Genomic DNA, 17,355 nt, shown 5'->3' on the forward strand with positions numbered 1-17,355 from the left:
CAGCCCATTGTCTTTTAAAAACTGACTTTACTAATGAGTGATGTGTAATTAAAGTTATGCTCCACCTTGTTTTAAGTACTATCAATCATTCTGGGAAAGCAGCTATTAGATGGGTTAAGAAAACCATTACAGCTTAAAAGCACTGAGTAGGGAAGTGCTGAATTCAGACAGTGCTTCCACCTAAAATCACAGCTATTAGGGTTTTTTCCCACCCTCCTTTTCTTTTTAAAAAAAAAAATGAACTGCAAGCAAGAGATGTTCAAAGACCAGCCGGAAGGGGCCCAGGCCTTTACAAAAGCATTATTTGAAATGGACATATTTGAAACCCCAACCAAACAGAACCCCCTAATACTTGAATACCTTAAAATACAAACACATTCTGCTTACGAAAAGTAACTGTTCCATTTATTTTCAATATCCCTGTGTATCTATATGCTTAACTTTTAACACCAATTAAATCTACTGAAGTCAGCAAGATCAAGAACAAGCCAGTGTTTAAAACAAGAGTATATGGGTATATGGGGAGGTGCTGACAGTTGGCTACTGCAAGGCTTACAGCATCCACAAGCCACTGTTCCTTCCCTGGTATTCGTCTTCAGGATTACCAGACAAAAATGGTAAACAAAAATATATGCATTATCCATCTGCAAGTGTCAGAAAGCAATTACATTTTTCCAAAAGGGAAACAATGACCTTGTTAGCCATGTGGCAGGAGTGGAGATGCTGCTTGTTTCTTTAGTATCAAACGTGTTGGCTTTTTTACATTATTAATTATAGCTTGCCTTGGGAAAATTAAGTGTGAAGCTATAAAACTCAATACTACTTCTGTAGCTGCACCATCCTGCAACTTACTAATACAAAGTAGAAATTACTGTAGACAAGATTACACAGATCCATTAAACAAAACAGACCTATATTCTTCTACTTGAGCTAGTTTCTGAGCTGTATCACACAAGACTGAACAAGAATACAGTAATTAAACCAGGAAAAAAACCCTAACTTAAGTCAGATCTTCATATAGTCAAGAAGAAATTTTACACTGCAAAACTATGAAGCCACAGTTCATTCATTCTGCGTTTATCTTGGTGCAATTGTGACAGTAGTGTTACTATGTGCCCAAGAAGGGAGGGAAAGATTAGGAAAAAAATATTGTCTAGCCTGATTAAGTCTTAAGGTTTTGTAAATTATGTTATGAAACAGAAAAGGGCAGTTTTTGTCCTTAGCTTGCCCATAAATTCCCATCAGCTTCTAGTTTCCCAGTGATCGCAACATATCTGTACATGATTTTAAACTCTTCGTTAACCAGAGCCATCCAGAAAGCCATACTGTTTCTGTTGTGTGTTCGTTTCCCCTCTATCACCATTTTTGTGGAAATCGTGGTAATTACTGTGAAAGTCACAGTAACATAAACCATCAGATACTTCTAGACTGGAATCAAAACTTATTCTTAACTTGTTCATAAACTTCTAATAGTGAAAACACAATAAACCTCTCAAGTCTGGCTACCTTGTACAAGCAGGTGTCAACTATCTCATTGCAAACTTTCTCAAGGTCATCAGTGACTTCAAGCCTGGATCTTACAAAGTCACACAGCTCTTCATTTCCCATAACATCCCAGATACCGTCGCAAGCCAGTATGATGAATTGATCATCTTCTTCTGATCTCTCAATTTCATAAACTTCAGGCTCAGGTGAGACCAGCTGTTCTGTAGGACCTTTCCCATGGACACATTTGTAATCAAAGTCCCCAAGTGCCCTTGAAACAGCAAGGGAGCCATTCACACGCTGAATCATTACAGAGCCACCTGCATTCTGTATACGTTCTTTCTCCAGTGGATTACTTGGTTTGTGATCCTGTGTGAAGAAGTGAACCTTCCTGTTTCTACAAAGTAAACCTCTTGAGTCTCCACAGTTGATGAAGTATGTATGTTGGGGAGAAATCATGACACCCACAGCTGTTGACCCACTTCTGTCTGCACCATGTTTCTTCTCAGAGATGACTCTCATGTGTTCATCAATTTGCAGAAAACCTGTTCTGATGCCGTTCTTTACACTTTCCACAGATGGTGGCCCATCTGGCCCTTTAAAATCCTGGTTGCTTGTGATGTGATCTAATAAATGCTCACAGCAGTACTTGGCAACCTGTGATCCAGCGTGCCCATCATATACAGCAAAAAATGACCATCCATCAAGTCCATTTGGCAAACCAATCACGGCCGTATGTGCATCCTCCATTTCAACTCGCCAGCCTTGCATACTACTCAGACCGTAACGAAGCCCATTCCCTTGCCCCTGGGCATTATGCTTCTCCATCTTTGGCTTGTCTAAAAATGCTCCCATGATGACCTTCCTTCAGTTCTGAAAAGAAGAAAAAAGGGATTAAGATATTTCTTAAACATCTCTTGTCTATTGGAAACATTGTAACAGATAATGTTATGATGACAAAAATACACAGATACAAAGCTGACACTTCCATGCCTCTCAAGTCAAATTTACATTGCTTTCATCTAATTTAAACAAGGACACTGCTACTACCTGAGCCGCACTTTTTGTATTTTTGTAAGTATTTTCAGCTGTTTTACTTGAAGGACTTTTATTCTACTATCATTCATGGTTCTGACAAAAGCCTATAGTATACTTACGTATTAAATTAGTTTGAAGGAGGACTTGTTAACTGGCACACATCTGAATAGCCACACTCCCTATGATTACGGAGCCAATGAAAGAGTTCAGTCTTTCCAGGGCAGTAGCATTCTCTAGATCCCTACCTGCTGGCCACAGAGTCCTTCTCACTCACTGCTTTTCTGACAGTGATGGGGAAATGAAAGCAAACTGATGAGGTTTTCTTTTGGGGGAAGAGGTTCGGGGTTTTTTGTTTGGTTGGTGGTTTTTTGTTTTGCTGAACAGATAAAATGATCTGAATGATTAAGATGATGCCAGGCTCTGCACAGAGGCAACATTGGACAACTAGAAGCAGGACTTGGAAGGAACAGAGGAGCTGTCCCGTTAGGCAGCAGCAAGCCATTACTTTGGCTCAGCCATCTTGTGAAAGCTCATCCTTAGATTTTCAGTTAAATTACACAGCAAGCTTCTCAGATGTCCATGCTGCAGATCTACTTAAAACCTTAATGTATTCATGCTTCACTGAAAGACAACTGCCCTGACAAGTCTAAGGAAATCTGTTTGGAAATAAAAATCACAATTATTGTCAATTCATGATTCCTTATTCAAGCCAGATGAATATACTGCACACCCTACCCTCCTCCACCTCCCATCATCAGGATGTGATGCAGCAAATACTCATGCTTAAGAGAATAAGAATCATATTTGCAGGCAGTGTAAACTGACTGGTTTATCTTCATGGCTTTCACACCCTAAGCATCCAACCCACCCTTCTAATCCACATCAGTTTATTTGTGCATTCATTATTAAAAAAAAAAAAAATCATACAAAATAGGCCACACATTTTACATACTTGCAAATTCTGCCCTGGGAAGCAGAGTGTGCAAGTCTCTGTTATACAATACAAGGTAATGGAACAAACCTACGAGCTTTTCTGTTTGAAGACAGTGGTCAAAAATTAACTGAGAAGAATCTCTGAAACAGATTCTACCTGAGGCCCAAACTAAGCAGCTGCACTAGCAGAAAAGTTAGTACACTGGGCATTTTAGAAGGTTTTAACTTGTATGTGGAATACATTTGATCAGTTTTCTAAGTGATAGCATCACTTTTTGATAACATGCTTTTATTGCAATACAGCTCCAGCTATAAGTGACACTGTATATCCAAAAAAGCTTTTTACATTGTCTCTTCCAGACACTATCAACCTTCCTAAAGCATCTGTATGTGTTAGAATAAACAGTCAAAAATGTTTATATTTGATCTCACCACAACAGTGATCCAAATGTGAGGCACAGGGACCAGATATACACTCTTTGGCTCACATGTTTTTGTTAACAAAAACAAAAGCCACACACACTTCAGCTGTATGGGTGGAGATGGCAGCAGCAGTACACCTCTGCTTCCTCTCACCCCAACACCTACTCTGAGGTTCTTCTGTCTCTTCAAGGCAACACAAAATATTGATGCCCACACAAACTGTAACTAGCCAAGAAAATATAGTGAACACTGGTCCTGTATCCTGAGCACATGCATGAGGTTCACATTACTGCAGTTGCTAGGAGAAAAATACTTTCTCTTCCCATGCAACTCTAGTGAAGTCAGAGTGATCAAAATAATTACAGAATGCTGCCATTTATCAAATGGGGATTATTTTGCAGAATAATAGACTTTTTATTCATTCCATAATAGCAGAGTTTAAAATAATGCCTAACGTTAATTTAGAGCTCAAAAAGCAGAAACCGCCCTAGCAAATAACACATTTTTGTGAAGTGTTTTTGCATTATTACTGTGTTTAAAACACAACAAAGCAGAGAAGCACTAGGAACAGGATCTAGTCAAACTGACCACAAGCACTGTCAAATTTGGACTCAAAACAGGAGTATTCCTTCTAATATCTCACATTACCAGGTACACAACATTCAGACAGACTTGTGCTTCGTAAACCGTTTTTTCCTCTCAGCAGTTTATCATGTCAAACAATTAAAAATACATACAGGCAGGCTGTATGCTGTTCTACCAACTCATACAGAACTGTTAGCACACTTCAAAAATTAACAAATCCACTCTCCATTAAAAATCAAGTTGCCTTATCCCTCCCCAGAAGGCAAACTGAAAGCTGTTGCTATTCTAAATTAAGCCTTGTAGGTGAGATGTTGACACATGATTATTCAAGGGTGCGAGCTACCCACCATAGATGCCAATACAACCAGACAGAAGGATAGCCACAGTGTGGTCATGGGACTTCTACTTAGGAAATTATTCACAGCCTATAGCATAAAGTAGTCACCTTCTGTAAACTGCAGCAAAAGACTGCAGTTGTCATCCTTACAACACTCTAGCTAATCATACTTCTGCCAGAACACCAGTCTAAACCTGTAGGAGAGTAGGCCAGGTTTTAAAAATCCTCACTGTATCCGAAAGTAAGGCGTAGTTTACTTGTAGATAGGATGAATATGCCAAGACTTTAGTTCTTCCAGAATTTCAATTCTTGTTCAGAAAAATTTGAGATTAATATGACTAATCTGTGTATTCTTATGAATCAGAGGCTACCTACTACCTCCCCCCCTTTTGCATGGCTAAAACCTGAAAAATTTAGAGTCTTAGTTATAAAAAAACTAGTTTTCAAAGGAACACAAACCCACATACACAGACAAAAACACCTGACATAAGCAAGCCGTGGCTCCTTCCTACTAAAAATATCTTTTAGATATGTTTTTGAGTCCATATCTACGGAAACATCTTTCACACGTCAGTGTCTACCTAAATCACTAGTACGTTCTTCATTCTTTCATGGGGTGGTTTGGGCACTATACTGACTGAGTCGGAATGACACCTTTAGTTAAGCACATAACTCTACGGAAATCAGATTAACCTATAGCAGGTGCAAGCGCCCAAGTTACAGCATGACTTTGTTATGTAATAACACTAAAGAGAGAAGTCAGACCCAAACAGCCCACATACATGATGTGCAGTAAAGCAACAGATTCTTAACATGGTTTAACTTCGCCCTCTCATGTATTTTAGTCACCTTCCTCAACTGGAATCCTCATCTTATGACCCTTATTGTCAAAATAATTTTACTACCCTCCCCCTTGCCCTTCTTAACCCAGCCACACATTTCTGCAGTTGTGTTAGAAAACTGCAGTCTCATAGTGAGACACAGAACCAGTGCTCTACTCTGGAAGCCTCACCTTTCAGGATGCTTGAGTGATGCACATATGTGCTAAAGGAGACAGACATTCTTCCTATTGCTATTAAAGCCAAAATAAGATAAAGTACACTTCAGTCATGAAGTTTAGGGGCAAATATACACCACCCACTGTTTTTTTTTCTTCTTAGAGAAGTACAATGCTGAACAGTATTACAAGCAACAGTGCCCTGTAAAAAGATCAGAGGCGCAACATTCTCTTCAGAAATGGTAACTCTAAAATATCATCTGGCACTGCAACTGCCACATCGATTAGTCAAGCAAACTTCAATTTTAACCTAAGATGATTGACTAAAAGATGGCTCACCATCTCCATATCACTGCCTTCCATTAGTTTCTCCTAAAAGTGAAGAGCTTTCTACAGTCTAAGTTCCTGAATTTTGGCTCTGAAGACAGAGGCTTCTGAACAAAACTAAAAGTGGAAATGGACCCCTACGCATATAAATGAATATGCAGAGGACACATCTATGAGTGTATCTAAACCATGACTTCTGAAACACTGATTTTGTGGACGTCAAACTGAAGGACAGCCTCCAGCAGGTGCACGAAAAACTCAAGTTGCAGTTTGCAGACAGAAAAGCAAGAACACTGTACAAGGCCTAGAAGAATCAACACAAGTAACAAGATCTCGGATAAAACATTAGGGTGCCAAAATTCAAAGGACTGCTGCATTAGAAACAAAACTGAAATCATGAATGGAGCATGCCAAAGAGTCAGTAGCTAAACCCCTTGAAAATACACAACTAGAGAACAGAGTGGCAAAGACATGGAGGGCAATCAGTATATGCGACCATGGATACACATACTACAGATACATTACTGGAATGTATTAGATCTCTTTGCCCCTCAAGTTGTGCTATCCAGACAGCTATACCTGTCTATAACATCTTCTGATACACATGCAAATAAATTTTACTGTTTTGCTATTTGCTTGATGGTTCAGAAGGCGGCATGTCTTAAATTGTTCACGAAGGACAGTGAATGTAACTCCATGTACCCCTGTAAAAAGACATTTTTTCAAGTAATTCAGACAAGGATTGTCTTGTCCAAGAAGGCCAACCACCCCCACCTGAAACTTTAACAATATGTAATTTAACAATTCTTTTTAAACAATGTTTGAGTTGTATTCCTTCCACTAAGATAAGCTGCTTATATGAACCACACTGAAGTCACTGGCACTTGTTCAAACTAAGCTAAGCAATGTCACCATACTCCAATTTCCTGGAACAATTCTCCAAGTGGCATTACGCCCTGTGTTGTAACAAGCACCATAAAGAAAGATTACAACCTTTACGTGAACTACAGGACACAGAGCAAGTCACCAAATTATAGAGACTGCTATTGGCTAGAAAATGGGGGCTTGATCACTTCAACTCCAATCTGATCTGTGGTGCTTCTCCCCCTGCCTTAAGCAGGCCAGCTGCAGTAACCAGTCAGCACGTAATTGTGCAAATGTGGAAACGTTCAGCAGTTAGCGCCCATTGAATGAAAAACAGAGTACATAATGGATGCCCCAAATCAATTAATGTTAACAAACAACATGTCAGAGATCATCCCAGGGATTGGAAGAATGATTAAAATAAAACAGAACACACAGATGAGGAGATATAATTACACCACAGTCATGGGCTGAATGAAGTAATGAAAAAGCTTCTTGCCAGTGAAACTATTTAAAAACTATTGGAGGCTATATGATTGAGTTCTGGCACTCATGGTTCAACAACATCAGTAAAGTACCAAAAATTACAGTTGATGTTTCTGAATATGTACTTTCAGACACAGGAATACGCGGCCAACTAGAAGATACGTATTATCTAAGAAACAGAAGTAAAAGGACAGAAATAGGGCTTTTTTAATAAACATGGACTAATACACAATTTCCCCATCAGAATACTTGCTTCTTGCTTCTTGGAGATGCAACTGTAGCCTGCACTACATTTCAGTAGAACAACTGCAAATAGGAGAACATAATACGCAACTAACTGTAGGGGTAAGAAAGTTTGTAATAACATTAACAATTTTTTGGTTTAGGACAGATGTAGGAGCATGAGGCAGACAAAGGGAACAGGAAAAGGCAAACAGCTGGAAACATTAATTCAAAGAAGGTGAAGAAAAATATCAAAGCTCTCAGAAACAGGCCCTCAGACAGGCAAGAATGTCTATATGTGGACGCAAATGAGACAGGGCAAAAAACAACCCAAAGGTAAGCAAGTTAATGACTTTGTGTACAAGGGGAAGTATGAATTGTTTCAACCTTTCCCCACTTACCCTCCCTCTCTCCCTGTAATTAATACACAGCAGCGATTACAACTTCATACCACAGCAGAAAACACGAAATCACTGCACCTCTGATACAGACACCTATGAGCTCTGACCTCTTGATAGCTGGTCCGCAGGCACTGCCATTTCACTGAGCTAGGTTGTTTTGCAAGTTGTTTTGTTTTTTAAACATAACTTCTGCTTACAATCCTTTCTCCTTGCTAGGAGCTGACAGCCCTTCTGAATGCCTTCCCATACTAAGCAGCAAAATATTTTATCCCACTTGTTTTCCTATGTCAATTGATTTTTCACATATGTGTATGGCAGGGTCTGTGGGATTTAGGAGGGGATTGCTGAAGCCTCCAAAAGTCTTCCGGAACACAGAAGGTAACCATTTCTAAGTTAACACCCTTCTTCCAACATGTTTCAGCTTTTTCTTAAAACAGCTTTTTCTGCTCCTACCTACCTTTCCTGCAGATAACTAAACCTGTTCCAAGGTTAAACTAGGAGCTGCTATTCTCAATATGAATGTACATTACCTGAGGTTCAAACTCTCTCCAGAGGAGAGGTATGGAATCTGACTTTTGAAAAAAAGGAAGCCCTGGACACTGAAGATGACAATTCATCTCTAACAAATTGCTCCTGCAGAAATTTGAAAGACAGTGATGTAGTTTCAACACTTCTTTACGGAGTTGTTTTCATTTTGCTCTATGGTCAGTTACTGAAGAAAATAACTTATTTCTAGAATCACTAGGACCACTGCTGGGAACAGAAAAATCACTACATTGATTTTGAGAGGAGATACAACTTGCATCCACAAGCACCAGTCGCTCATCAGGATCCTAACATGACTGGCACTCTCAGAACACAATTAAGGTAATATTTCCTGGCCCAGACAGAATTCTTGCTTCTTTCTAAATATTTGTACTACAAATTAGAGGTGGGAATGCATAAGAAAAAACCCACTAGTCAGCACTATCAAAATACAAGCAGCCCAATCACTATGAAAAAATGTGTAGACAACCAAAATGGCATTAGCAAGTACTATGAAAATCAATGAGGTGGCTCTGCATAAATTCATATGCTGCTGTCTAAACAGTATGAGAATGAAAAAGCCAAGGTCCTTGCTTGAAAGCATTAATAGGCAGAAAACATGCCCATGCTGGTGTTTAGTTCAGCACCTTTCTGGTTATACTTCATTTTCTAAAGATTTCTTACTTGAAAGTGTTGGAAGATAAACAAAAGACACCCCTTTTAGACACAGATTAGACGACTGCTTTGTTAACAGCACACAAACTCCTACAGACTCCAGCCAAAATTCGAAGCCTGAGTGAAGCAAGCGCTGTAAAAAGGAGCTGGAAGATCCAACGAAGCTGCAGTATACGTAGACAGAGGCTGGGAGAAAGAAAGACCTTTTTTCATTTTATGTATCAATGAGATGCAGCAAGATTCAAATTTTTTGAAAGAGCAAGACAAACAAGTGAAAGTAAGAATTCCAGCCAAACTGCTCAGGTCAGAAAGAACATACAGTGCTACATAGCTATTCCAACAGAACACAGCAATAGTTTCACCAGAAAGAAAACATGGGCAACAAGGAAAGAGAAAAAGACCACACAGAAGAATGGAGTTATAGCAAGTCATAAAAGTTGAATTACAATTTTTCCATCACTTGTAATAACAAGCAAGAGTGCTCTGCCACTGTCATCTACTGTCCTAACACGACATTACCCCACTCAGACATTGTGGGCCTAATCAACAATTCTTGAGTACAAACCACCGAAGTCCAAGAACTGAACAAACCTGAACATATCAAATGCTTCGGGTAATAGCTAAAAATTCCCTGTTCTTTAAACTTCTTTTTTTAATCTCTCATTTACAGCTTGAAGCCTCAGTAACTTTGTTCACTGCTAGTATTAACAACCAAACAATATCTGCCATTAAAAAAAGTTGAAGCTTCATAGAGAAATGTTTTCTTTAATGGAAGGACCACACTATGCTACTGCTATTTCTAGGTCAGAAAGCAAAAAAACCAACTAAACAAAAAGCATTTGCTTTTCTGTCAAGGTCAGCTAAATCTATTCGGAAAAATCAGACAGAACTAGAGTCGTAGCCCATCTTGCCACTACCCAAAAGAGGAAAGTGAAGCTCTTGGGTTAAAAAGCCTCTAAATCAGAATGACTTCTTAGAATGACCAGGGCTGTTCAGGTTTTTCAAAAGCCACTGGAGTGAAGTCAAGCTGCCAACAAATTGTCTTTGCCAGTGTTTTAGCTGAAGTGTTAAAATAAACCAGGAAAAAGATGCTACATGGAAAAACATCCCAATGGGATTATTTGCTAAGACTCCAAAACCAAAGGGAGGCTTGAATAACAAAAATCTAAAAAATAACAGAACACCAAGTGCGTTAATTGAACCATTCCTGAAATACAGCAAAAAAAATATTACACTCACACACACTCTCTCACCTGTGCTGCTCAAGTTCAGGAAACTGCCACTTTTTTTACAGTTAACATAATTTGGTATCGTCGTCTGTGGTAATGTATACGACTTCTTACAGAATCCCACCATCCTTGTGTCACACTGTTTCACCGATAACTTAGATTTTAAGGTGTTTGTGGTGAGGTTAATACAGTCCTATATACCTTAAAGAAAACTGAACACATGGATTCGTTACACTATCTCCTCTTTAGTCTTTGTGTCTCCAGTTGCTCACCAAGGTCACTGCTTTCAAACTTCAGATCTTCCTAACTTCAACAAACACCTATTTCTGATTTGTCTTATGCGTATTTGTCAAAGTGGAAGAATAAAACTCAAGCAAAAATAAAGTTTATACAGATAGTGTTTGAGAGTAAAATAAAAATAAACTATTTTGAGAAAACACAACCAGTATGCATGCACCCAATGATTAGAAAATGACTTTTGCATGAAGGCTGTAAAATTTCCTGTTTAGCCAAGTACTCAATATTATGAAATAATTCAAAGCAAGTTACACAGGCAATTTCCCAGACCTTTCATTTTACATTAAAATATTTGTGGGGTTCTAATCTCAGCAACATTACAACTATTCGGGTGAGGATATAGGAAAGCAGCATACAGGTGACTTAAAGCCTGATGACTATACGTGGGATAAAATAGGAAATGTTCTGAAGTGTACAGCTGTACCCTGGCTTTGCTTGCAAGGAAATGACATCAAAACTATGCCAGAAGCACATTAAGATCTGGAAGTCAAATCCTCAAAGCTTAGGAAAAGCCAGAGTTTGTTCATTTGTACACACACAAAGCTTTTATTTACAAAGTTATTTTGCCCTCACATCCCCAGCATTCCTTTCTCACTAAAAGAACAAGGGTAGATGATGACTGCTACAATAAAGCAGACTTTCCCCCCCAAGACTACATAAAAATATAAAAAAAGAAACCATGGGGAAACCCCCATGGTTTTAGCCTTTTATGTAGACAATAACTTTCAGGACAGAAGGCTTTCCTCTGAGGGTCACACTGATTACCCAGTTCACTTCTACCACTATCAATGCAGAGTTGACAGATTTGCCTATGATGAACAGGGCAGTAAGGCGTTCCCCTGAGTCCAAACTCAAGTTCACTGCAGCTGTCAATATTCTGGTTACTAAATGAGGATATTGCCAAATTCACCTGTTCTTCAAAATACAAGCAGTGCTAAGGCCAGCATTTCCTAGCTTACAGGGCCTCATTCTACAGCCTCAGAATGGTTCTTTAGAGGCCATAGTAGATTTTAAAGAAGGGTCTGTCCAAATACTTACTATAATTGATTGGGGGAACCAGAAAATTATTCACTGATAGAAACTGATTCTTTCTTCATGAAATGTTCCTACAATTTAATACTAACCAGTGACCTGCCCACATTTTTCTATATTCTGTACCACTTTCCAAAGACTGGATTTTACTTTACTTAGCAGGCAGCTGGAGAATGCCCTAGTCTCATCTCCAAACACAAAGTGCCTGGGCAGAGTTTACACAGTTCTTGCGGCTGTTGCATTTTAGGGTATTTCACAAGTGAAAAATACACCAGAACTTTATGCACAAACAGCTATGATATATGATCAAGAAGAATCCAGACTACCATTCAAAGTCCAGATCAAAAGTACAGTTGGCAGTTAAAATGAATTGTATGCATAGATACAGAAAATTCTTCAAGTTACAGCTGAGACCCAAACATGAAAGCACATTTCATCCTCTAGGTCACAATCCAGCAAGGCATTTAAGCATGAGAGCAACATCATACATCTGAGTAGTCCCACATAATTCAGTCGCACGTGGTGTATCAGCGTAAGCACATTTAAGTGCTTTGCTTTATTTAAACTGCAGCTATCAGAATACAAGTCATGTTACACTTGCGTTTCTTGGGTTTGCAAACTACTATCTTGGAAGACTTCAGAGACCTTTTTATCTATGAAAATATTCTTACCTGAATCGAGAACTAAGGTGTCAGCAACAAGGAGGCTAATGTACTTTTTCCTCTGTGTAAACTGCTAGCATTTCTCTACATTTCCATATTGAAACCTGATCGGCCAGTTTTGGTTTTTCCTTTGTATCACTTAGATGCTCTTTTGCTAATATACTGCTATAAAGTTTACCCTTTGAACAGTAGAGGTGTACTTCATCAGAGCTATCTGTAGATGAGGGAAGTTTTTACTCTGTTGGTTTAGTCACATATAAACACCTTTTTAGAAGAGCTGTTAAAAAATCTGAGCAACTGTTTCATATATATATAAACACACTCTCTTCTGTAGAGATCAGTAGTAAGCTGAAATATCCATTAGTTAATTTTACCAGTATGTGAAAACAAAAAAAATTCAAATTAACACTCAGTAAAACAAAGGCTTGTTCAGTTTAAACACAAACAGAAAAGAATGTAGAGACCTAACAGACATCTGTAACTTAGTATGTGGTTTAACACAGAGCAGAGCTTCACAGACAGAAAAATAAAAACCCAGACCTTATAGCAGACAGAAATATAGAAAAGCAGATCTTCCAGCATCAGTTTAGCACCAATAACACTCAGCTAGATACTACTCTATTCAGGAACAAAAACCAGTCTGCTTTCTTCCATGGTTTCACACTTGCTTTCTTCTCCTGTCCCTATTACAATTTCCTTGGTCTAAATATTTTTAGTCTTATGATTTAAGTAATTTACTCTAGCAATATTAAACCTTAATAAACCTCAAGTTGTTCCTTCACAGACAGGTAGCAACAGGAGCAACATAAAGAAGCAACAAGAAGATCATGCATCTCCACTGTGATACACTCCACGTCATAGCTCAAATACAAGAATCCTTCTTAAACAATATTTTCATGCACTGGCTAATAGAATGTACATAAAATACCATTAAAATATCATTTTATGCACATTCTGTGGATCTTCTAAATATCCTAGGATCACCAGCATTTTTTCACAGACTACTTATTGTTTACATGGACTTTATACTTTGCAATTTGCCATTCTTTCAACAAAGAGCATTGTAGTTAAGCATGTTTAAATCTTACAGAAGTTTATTTCTTATCCTAGTATTTTTAACTGAAATTTGGATCATGGGACTAAAACTACAGCTGTCAGTAAGAATTCAGCAACAAAGCAGTATCCAAAAAGAGCTTAATTTTTAAAAGAACAAAGGAGACTACAGGTTGCATAATGTAAAGTTACAGATGATACACCAATGTTTAAAACAAAGTAAAGTGAGGAACAGTATATGCAAAAAGAGGAGCAAAAATCTACAAAGGGCCACATGCAATGGTAAGAATAAATGTTGTTTGGCTCAGGTGTAGCTATGCTAAGCCACTATTGTCCTGACTTCAAACATTGTATTCGTTTTGTCTCTGCAGACCTGCAACTCTTTTTAAAGACTTCAATAGTAACAATTATTTTACACTACTTCCCATTCCAAAAGTTTCTTATTTAAAAGCACAACCTGCATTATCCAATCACTTAACTCCAATGCCGTTCTGCTTAGCTAATTACGTAAAAAAATACTTTTACATCAGAATAGACTTGAACATGTCAAAATTAAGTCAATATTATTGTCTATATTTTAGGAAGAAACATTACTGTTAAATGACTTCTATTTAGGTCATCTTGTGAAAGCAGCTGCTTTGTATTCCTAGTTCCACTAGAAAGGAAAAGTGCAACAAGATCTCTTATTGACAGCTGCATACAAAAACATACCAGTTACATAAGTTTGCAAATTATACTGTGCCAGAGTTAAATATTTAAGCATTTTACCGACAAGTCTTAAAATGCTATCTCAGCAAGAGTTACTCAACTTCACTACATAAGCTGCACTCCAGATAAGGAGCAACTAGCTTGATTTTATAGAAAAAAACTTTTTTTGTATTCTGCTTTAATTCAAATTGCGCTGAGTTCTGCTTGTTTAGACCTGCAAGCTTCACCAGTCATTTGGCGTTTCTACCTCCCCTCCTTGGTTTCAAAAAAAGTATCTCCAGCTTACCTATAGACAGTTAAGTAAATACTTGGGAAACAGGTACAGTTTTCTACTGTACCTCAAGGGGAAAGATTTACCAGCCAACCACCAACCAAAGGACTAAACATAATAACCAGAGCTAGGCCACGTCTGCATACGAGCAAAACACAGTTATGCCAGAAGAGCTTGAGAGTACAGACCAGCTCTCTCCAGTACAAGCTACGTTTATCAGAGGGTTTTATCAGATAGCTGTGTCCATGAGGAAAACATTAATAATTGGTATGATGCATCAGCGAGTCTTTCACCCTTAGTCCAGTCTTATGTACAAAAGGTTAACCCAGGAAAGCCTGGAAGGGAAAGCTTTAGGGCAGCTGTCCCTCCCCCAGTGAAAAATGCTGGTACACCTATCAAATTAATCTTTCTTCAACACCTTTCCTTTGATTGCTACTTTGACTGGATAGGTAAAACACAAAACTTCGTTGACCACGTTTTTTCCCCCCCATCCCCTGTCTCTGATGTTATTAATAGAAAAACTATGAGGAGTAACAGAAGGGGAGCTATCAGAGAAATGTGGGCAGAACTTGCACAATTCTTGGTCATTTGGCAATTCATGCAGAGTCCTGAGTAACAGCAGCCATCTCACTTCAATTTCACTAGTCCTTCACAAGCCCTGCTTGAGCCACCTAACTACTAAAATGGTACGCGTACAGGCTCAGCAAAGGGCTACATAGGCTCTTATTTGGAAAGTAATTTCCTAGAATCACAGATTAGAACTTCTACATTATAAAATGGTTCTACTTATTCTGATGCTGAACATCACAACCTAAGGAAAACACATCACCTACCTTGAAACCTACCACTCTCAGGATCTAAAACTGCCTTTTGCTTTAAAAAAAAAAAAGTTCCTCTGTATGACATATAGGACCTTATACCTTGAGGTTACCACACAGGCGATCTGAATGGCCAGCACTTTCCCATTTAACAAAAGGTACAATGCAAAAAACGAGTTCCTCACAAGTACTACTGTAAACTTAAAGGTCAGTTTTGCAACAACAAAATTTTACCATAAACAACGGCAACACGGAAATATTTTAATTGTACTATATAAATACAAATAGATAACGAACAGAGGTCTACAAAATCAATTCTTCTGAAACTACTGATATGCACTGAGTCTTAAAGTTGTACCGTATCTAATATAATAGTAGCTAATGTAATAAAAAGGTTAGACGTATGCTCAGGACTCCGGCATTTAACACACAATCCCAGTTATCCAGTACATCACTACACAACTTTTTAACCGAGGAGAACACTTTCCCCCATCTCAACATGCGCGCTGTGACAGATCACAGATCATCAGCACAACCTTTGCTCACGACATTGTTTTCAAAGGCAGCGAAATCTCTCTCGAACTTTAAACGCCTGTAAGGCGTTGGCAAGGGAAAACCGCCCGCTGCATAATAATGTCACTATTTGGGGAGTACTCGATGCTCCGACCCTCACTAGGGTGGAGTGCTTTATAAATAGATACGTTTTGGGTTTTTTTTTTTTTTCCCCCAGTGCCGTGCCCCAAGCGTTTGGGTGGTGATGGGAGAGGAGGCTGTTTATAGCCATTATTAAATGAACTCTGAATCGACCAAGAAAAGGAAGGGGGGGAGAGAAGTAAAGCTGCTGCTACCTAGGCCGGGCTCAAACCCCTCTGCTCGCGCTCCTCCTCCTCCCCCCATGCCCACCCCCCACGGGGCTGCCATGCCACCCCCCACCCTTTTGCAAAGCCGCCTGCAATGCAGGCGCTGCGCCGCCGATCCCGGCCACCCTCAGACCCGGGCGGGGGACTCCCGGCAGCGGCACTCCAGGCAGGCTCGGCCCCCCGCCGCCCGCCACTCCATTTCCCTCCCTCTCACCGCCTCGACCCGGTACCGGCTGCCGCCGCCGGCGGGGATGGCGCCAGGCCCCTCACCCGAGCTGCGGGAGGGCCGATCCCCCCGCACTCCCGCAGGGCCACCCCCGCCTGTTTACAGGCCCCAGGGCCCAGGCGGCGGCTGCCGCCCTCCAGCGCCCCGCCGCCGCCGCCGCCACCCCCCACCCCGCCTCGGCCCGGCCCGCCGGAGGGCCCCGCACTGCGCAGCACGACTTACCCCCCCCCGGCCGCGGCGGAGGACGCCGGCTGATGGCGGCTGGCAGGGCCGTGCTCCCGAAGGTGCGTGGGGGCGAGGAGGCCGGGGGCAGGCGGGGACGGCCGCGGCGGGCGGGCCGGCCGGGGGAGAGGGGAAAGGAGGAGGAGGAGGAATGGGGGGCACCCGGCTGGCGGCCTCGCCTCAGTTCATTCACAGGCGGCGGCTGCGGAGGGCGGCTCACTGCCCGGGGGGAGCCCAGCGCTCATCTCGCCTCCGCTCCGCGCCCGCCGCCGCCCGGCCGCCGCCGGGCCCCCCTCCCCGGCCCCCTCCCTCCGAGCTCCTCCGCGCCCACCCGCGCAGCGCCGCGGAGCGCCGTCCGCCCCCCCGCCTCGGCACCGCGCGCGCACACACACGCACTGCGCCGCCTTCGCCTTCCTCCTCCTCCTCCTCCTCCTCCTCCTCTTCTTCTTTGCGCAGGCGCGCCGGCCGCCGCCGCTCCCCTCCCCCGCGCGCCGCCGCCACCGCGCGCGCGCGCCGCAGGGGGCGGGGGGGGGAAGCGAGTGCGCGCGCGCGGCGTTAAAAAAAAAACAAAGCAACAAAACACCAAAAACGCGACAAACGCTGGCTTTCAGGGCAAAAACCCGCCTCTGGCGTTAGCGGGCGGGAAACCCGGATGTCGGCGGGAGGAGGAGGGGATGGT

The 17,355-nt window shown here is 41.1% G+C and overlaps 1 protein-coding gene across 1 annotated transcript in view; it reads right to left on the reverse strand.

Annotated features, from left to right (window-relative positions):
• The window catches only part of PPM1A (protein phosphatase, Mg2+/Mn2+ dependent 1A), a 35,000-nt gene extending 17,645 nt beyond the window's left edge, over nt 1-17,355 (reverse strand). Inside the window, exons 1-2 of the mRNA XM_064460995.1 lie at nt 16,677-17,355; nt 1,507-2,358 (exon numbers count right to left, since the gene is read on the reverse strand). Of these exons, the coding sequence (XP_064317065.1) occupies nt 1,507-2,340 (834 nt within the window). The 5' untranslated portion in view covers nt 2,341-2,358; nt 16,677-17,355. The remainder of the gene's footprint in view (nt 1-1,506; nt 2,359-16,676) is intronic.

This window comes from Phalacrocorax carbo, chromosome 9 (genome assembly GCF_963921805.1).
Source record: "Phalacrocorax carbo chromosome 9, bPhaCar2.1, whole genome shotgun sequence".
NCBI lineage: Eukaryota > Metazoa > Chordata > Aves > Suliformes > Phalacrocoracidae > Phalacrocorax > Phalacrocorax carbo.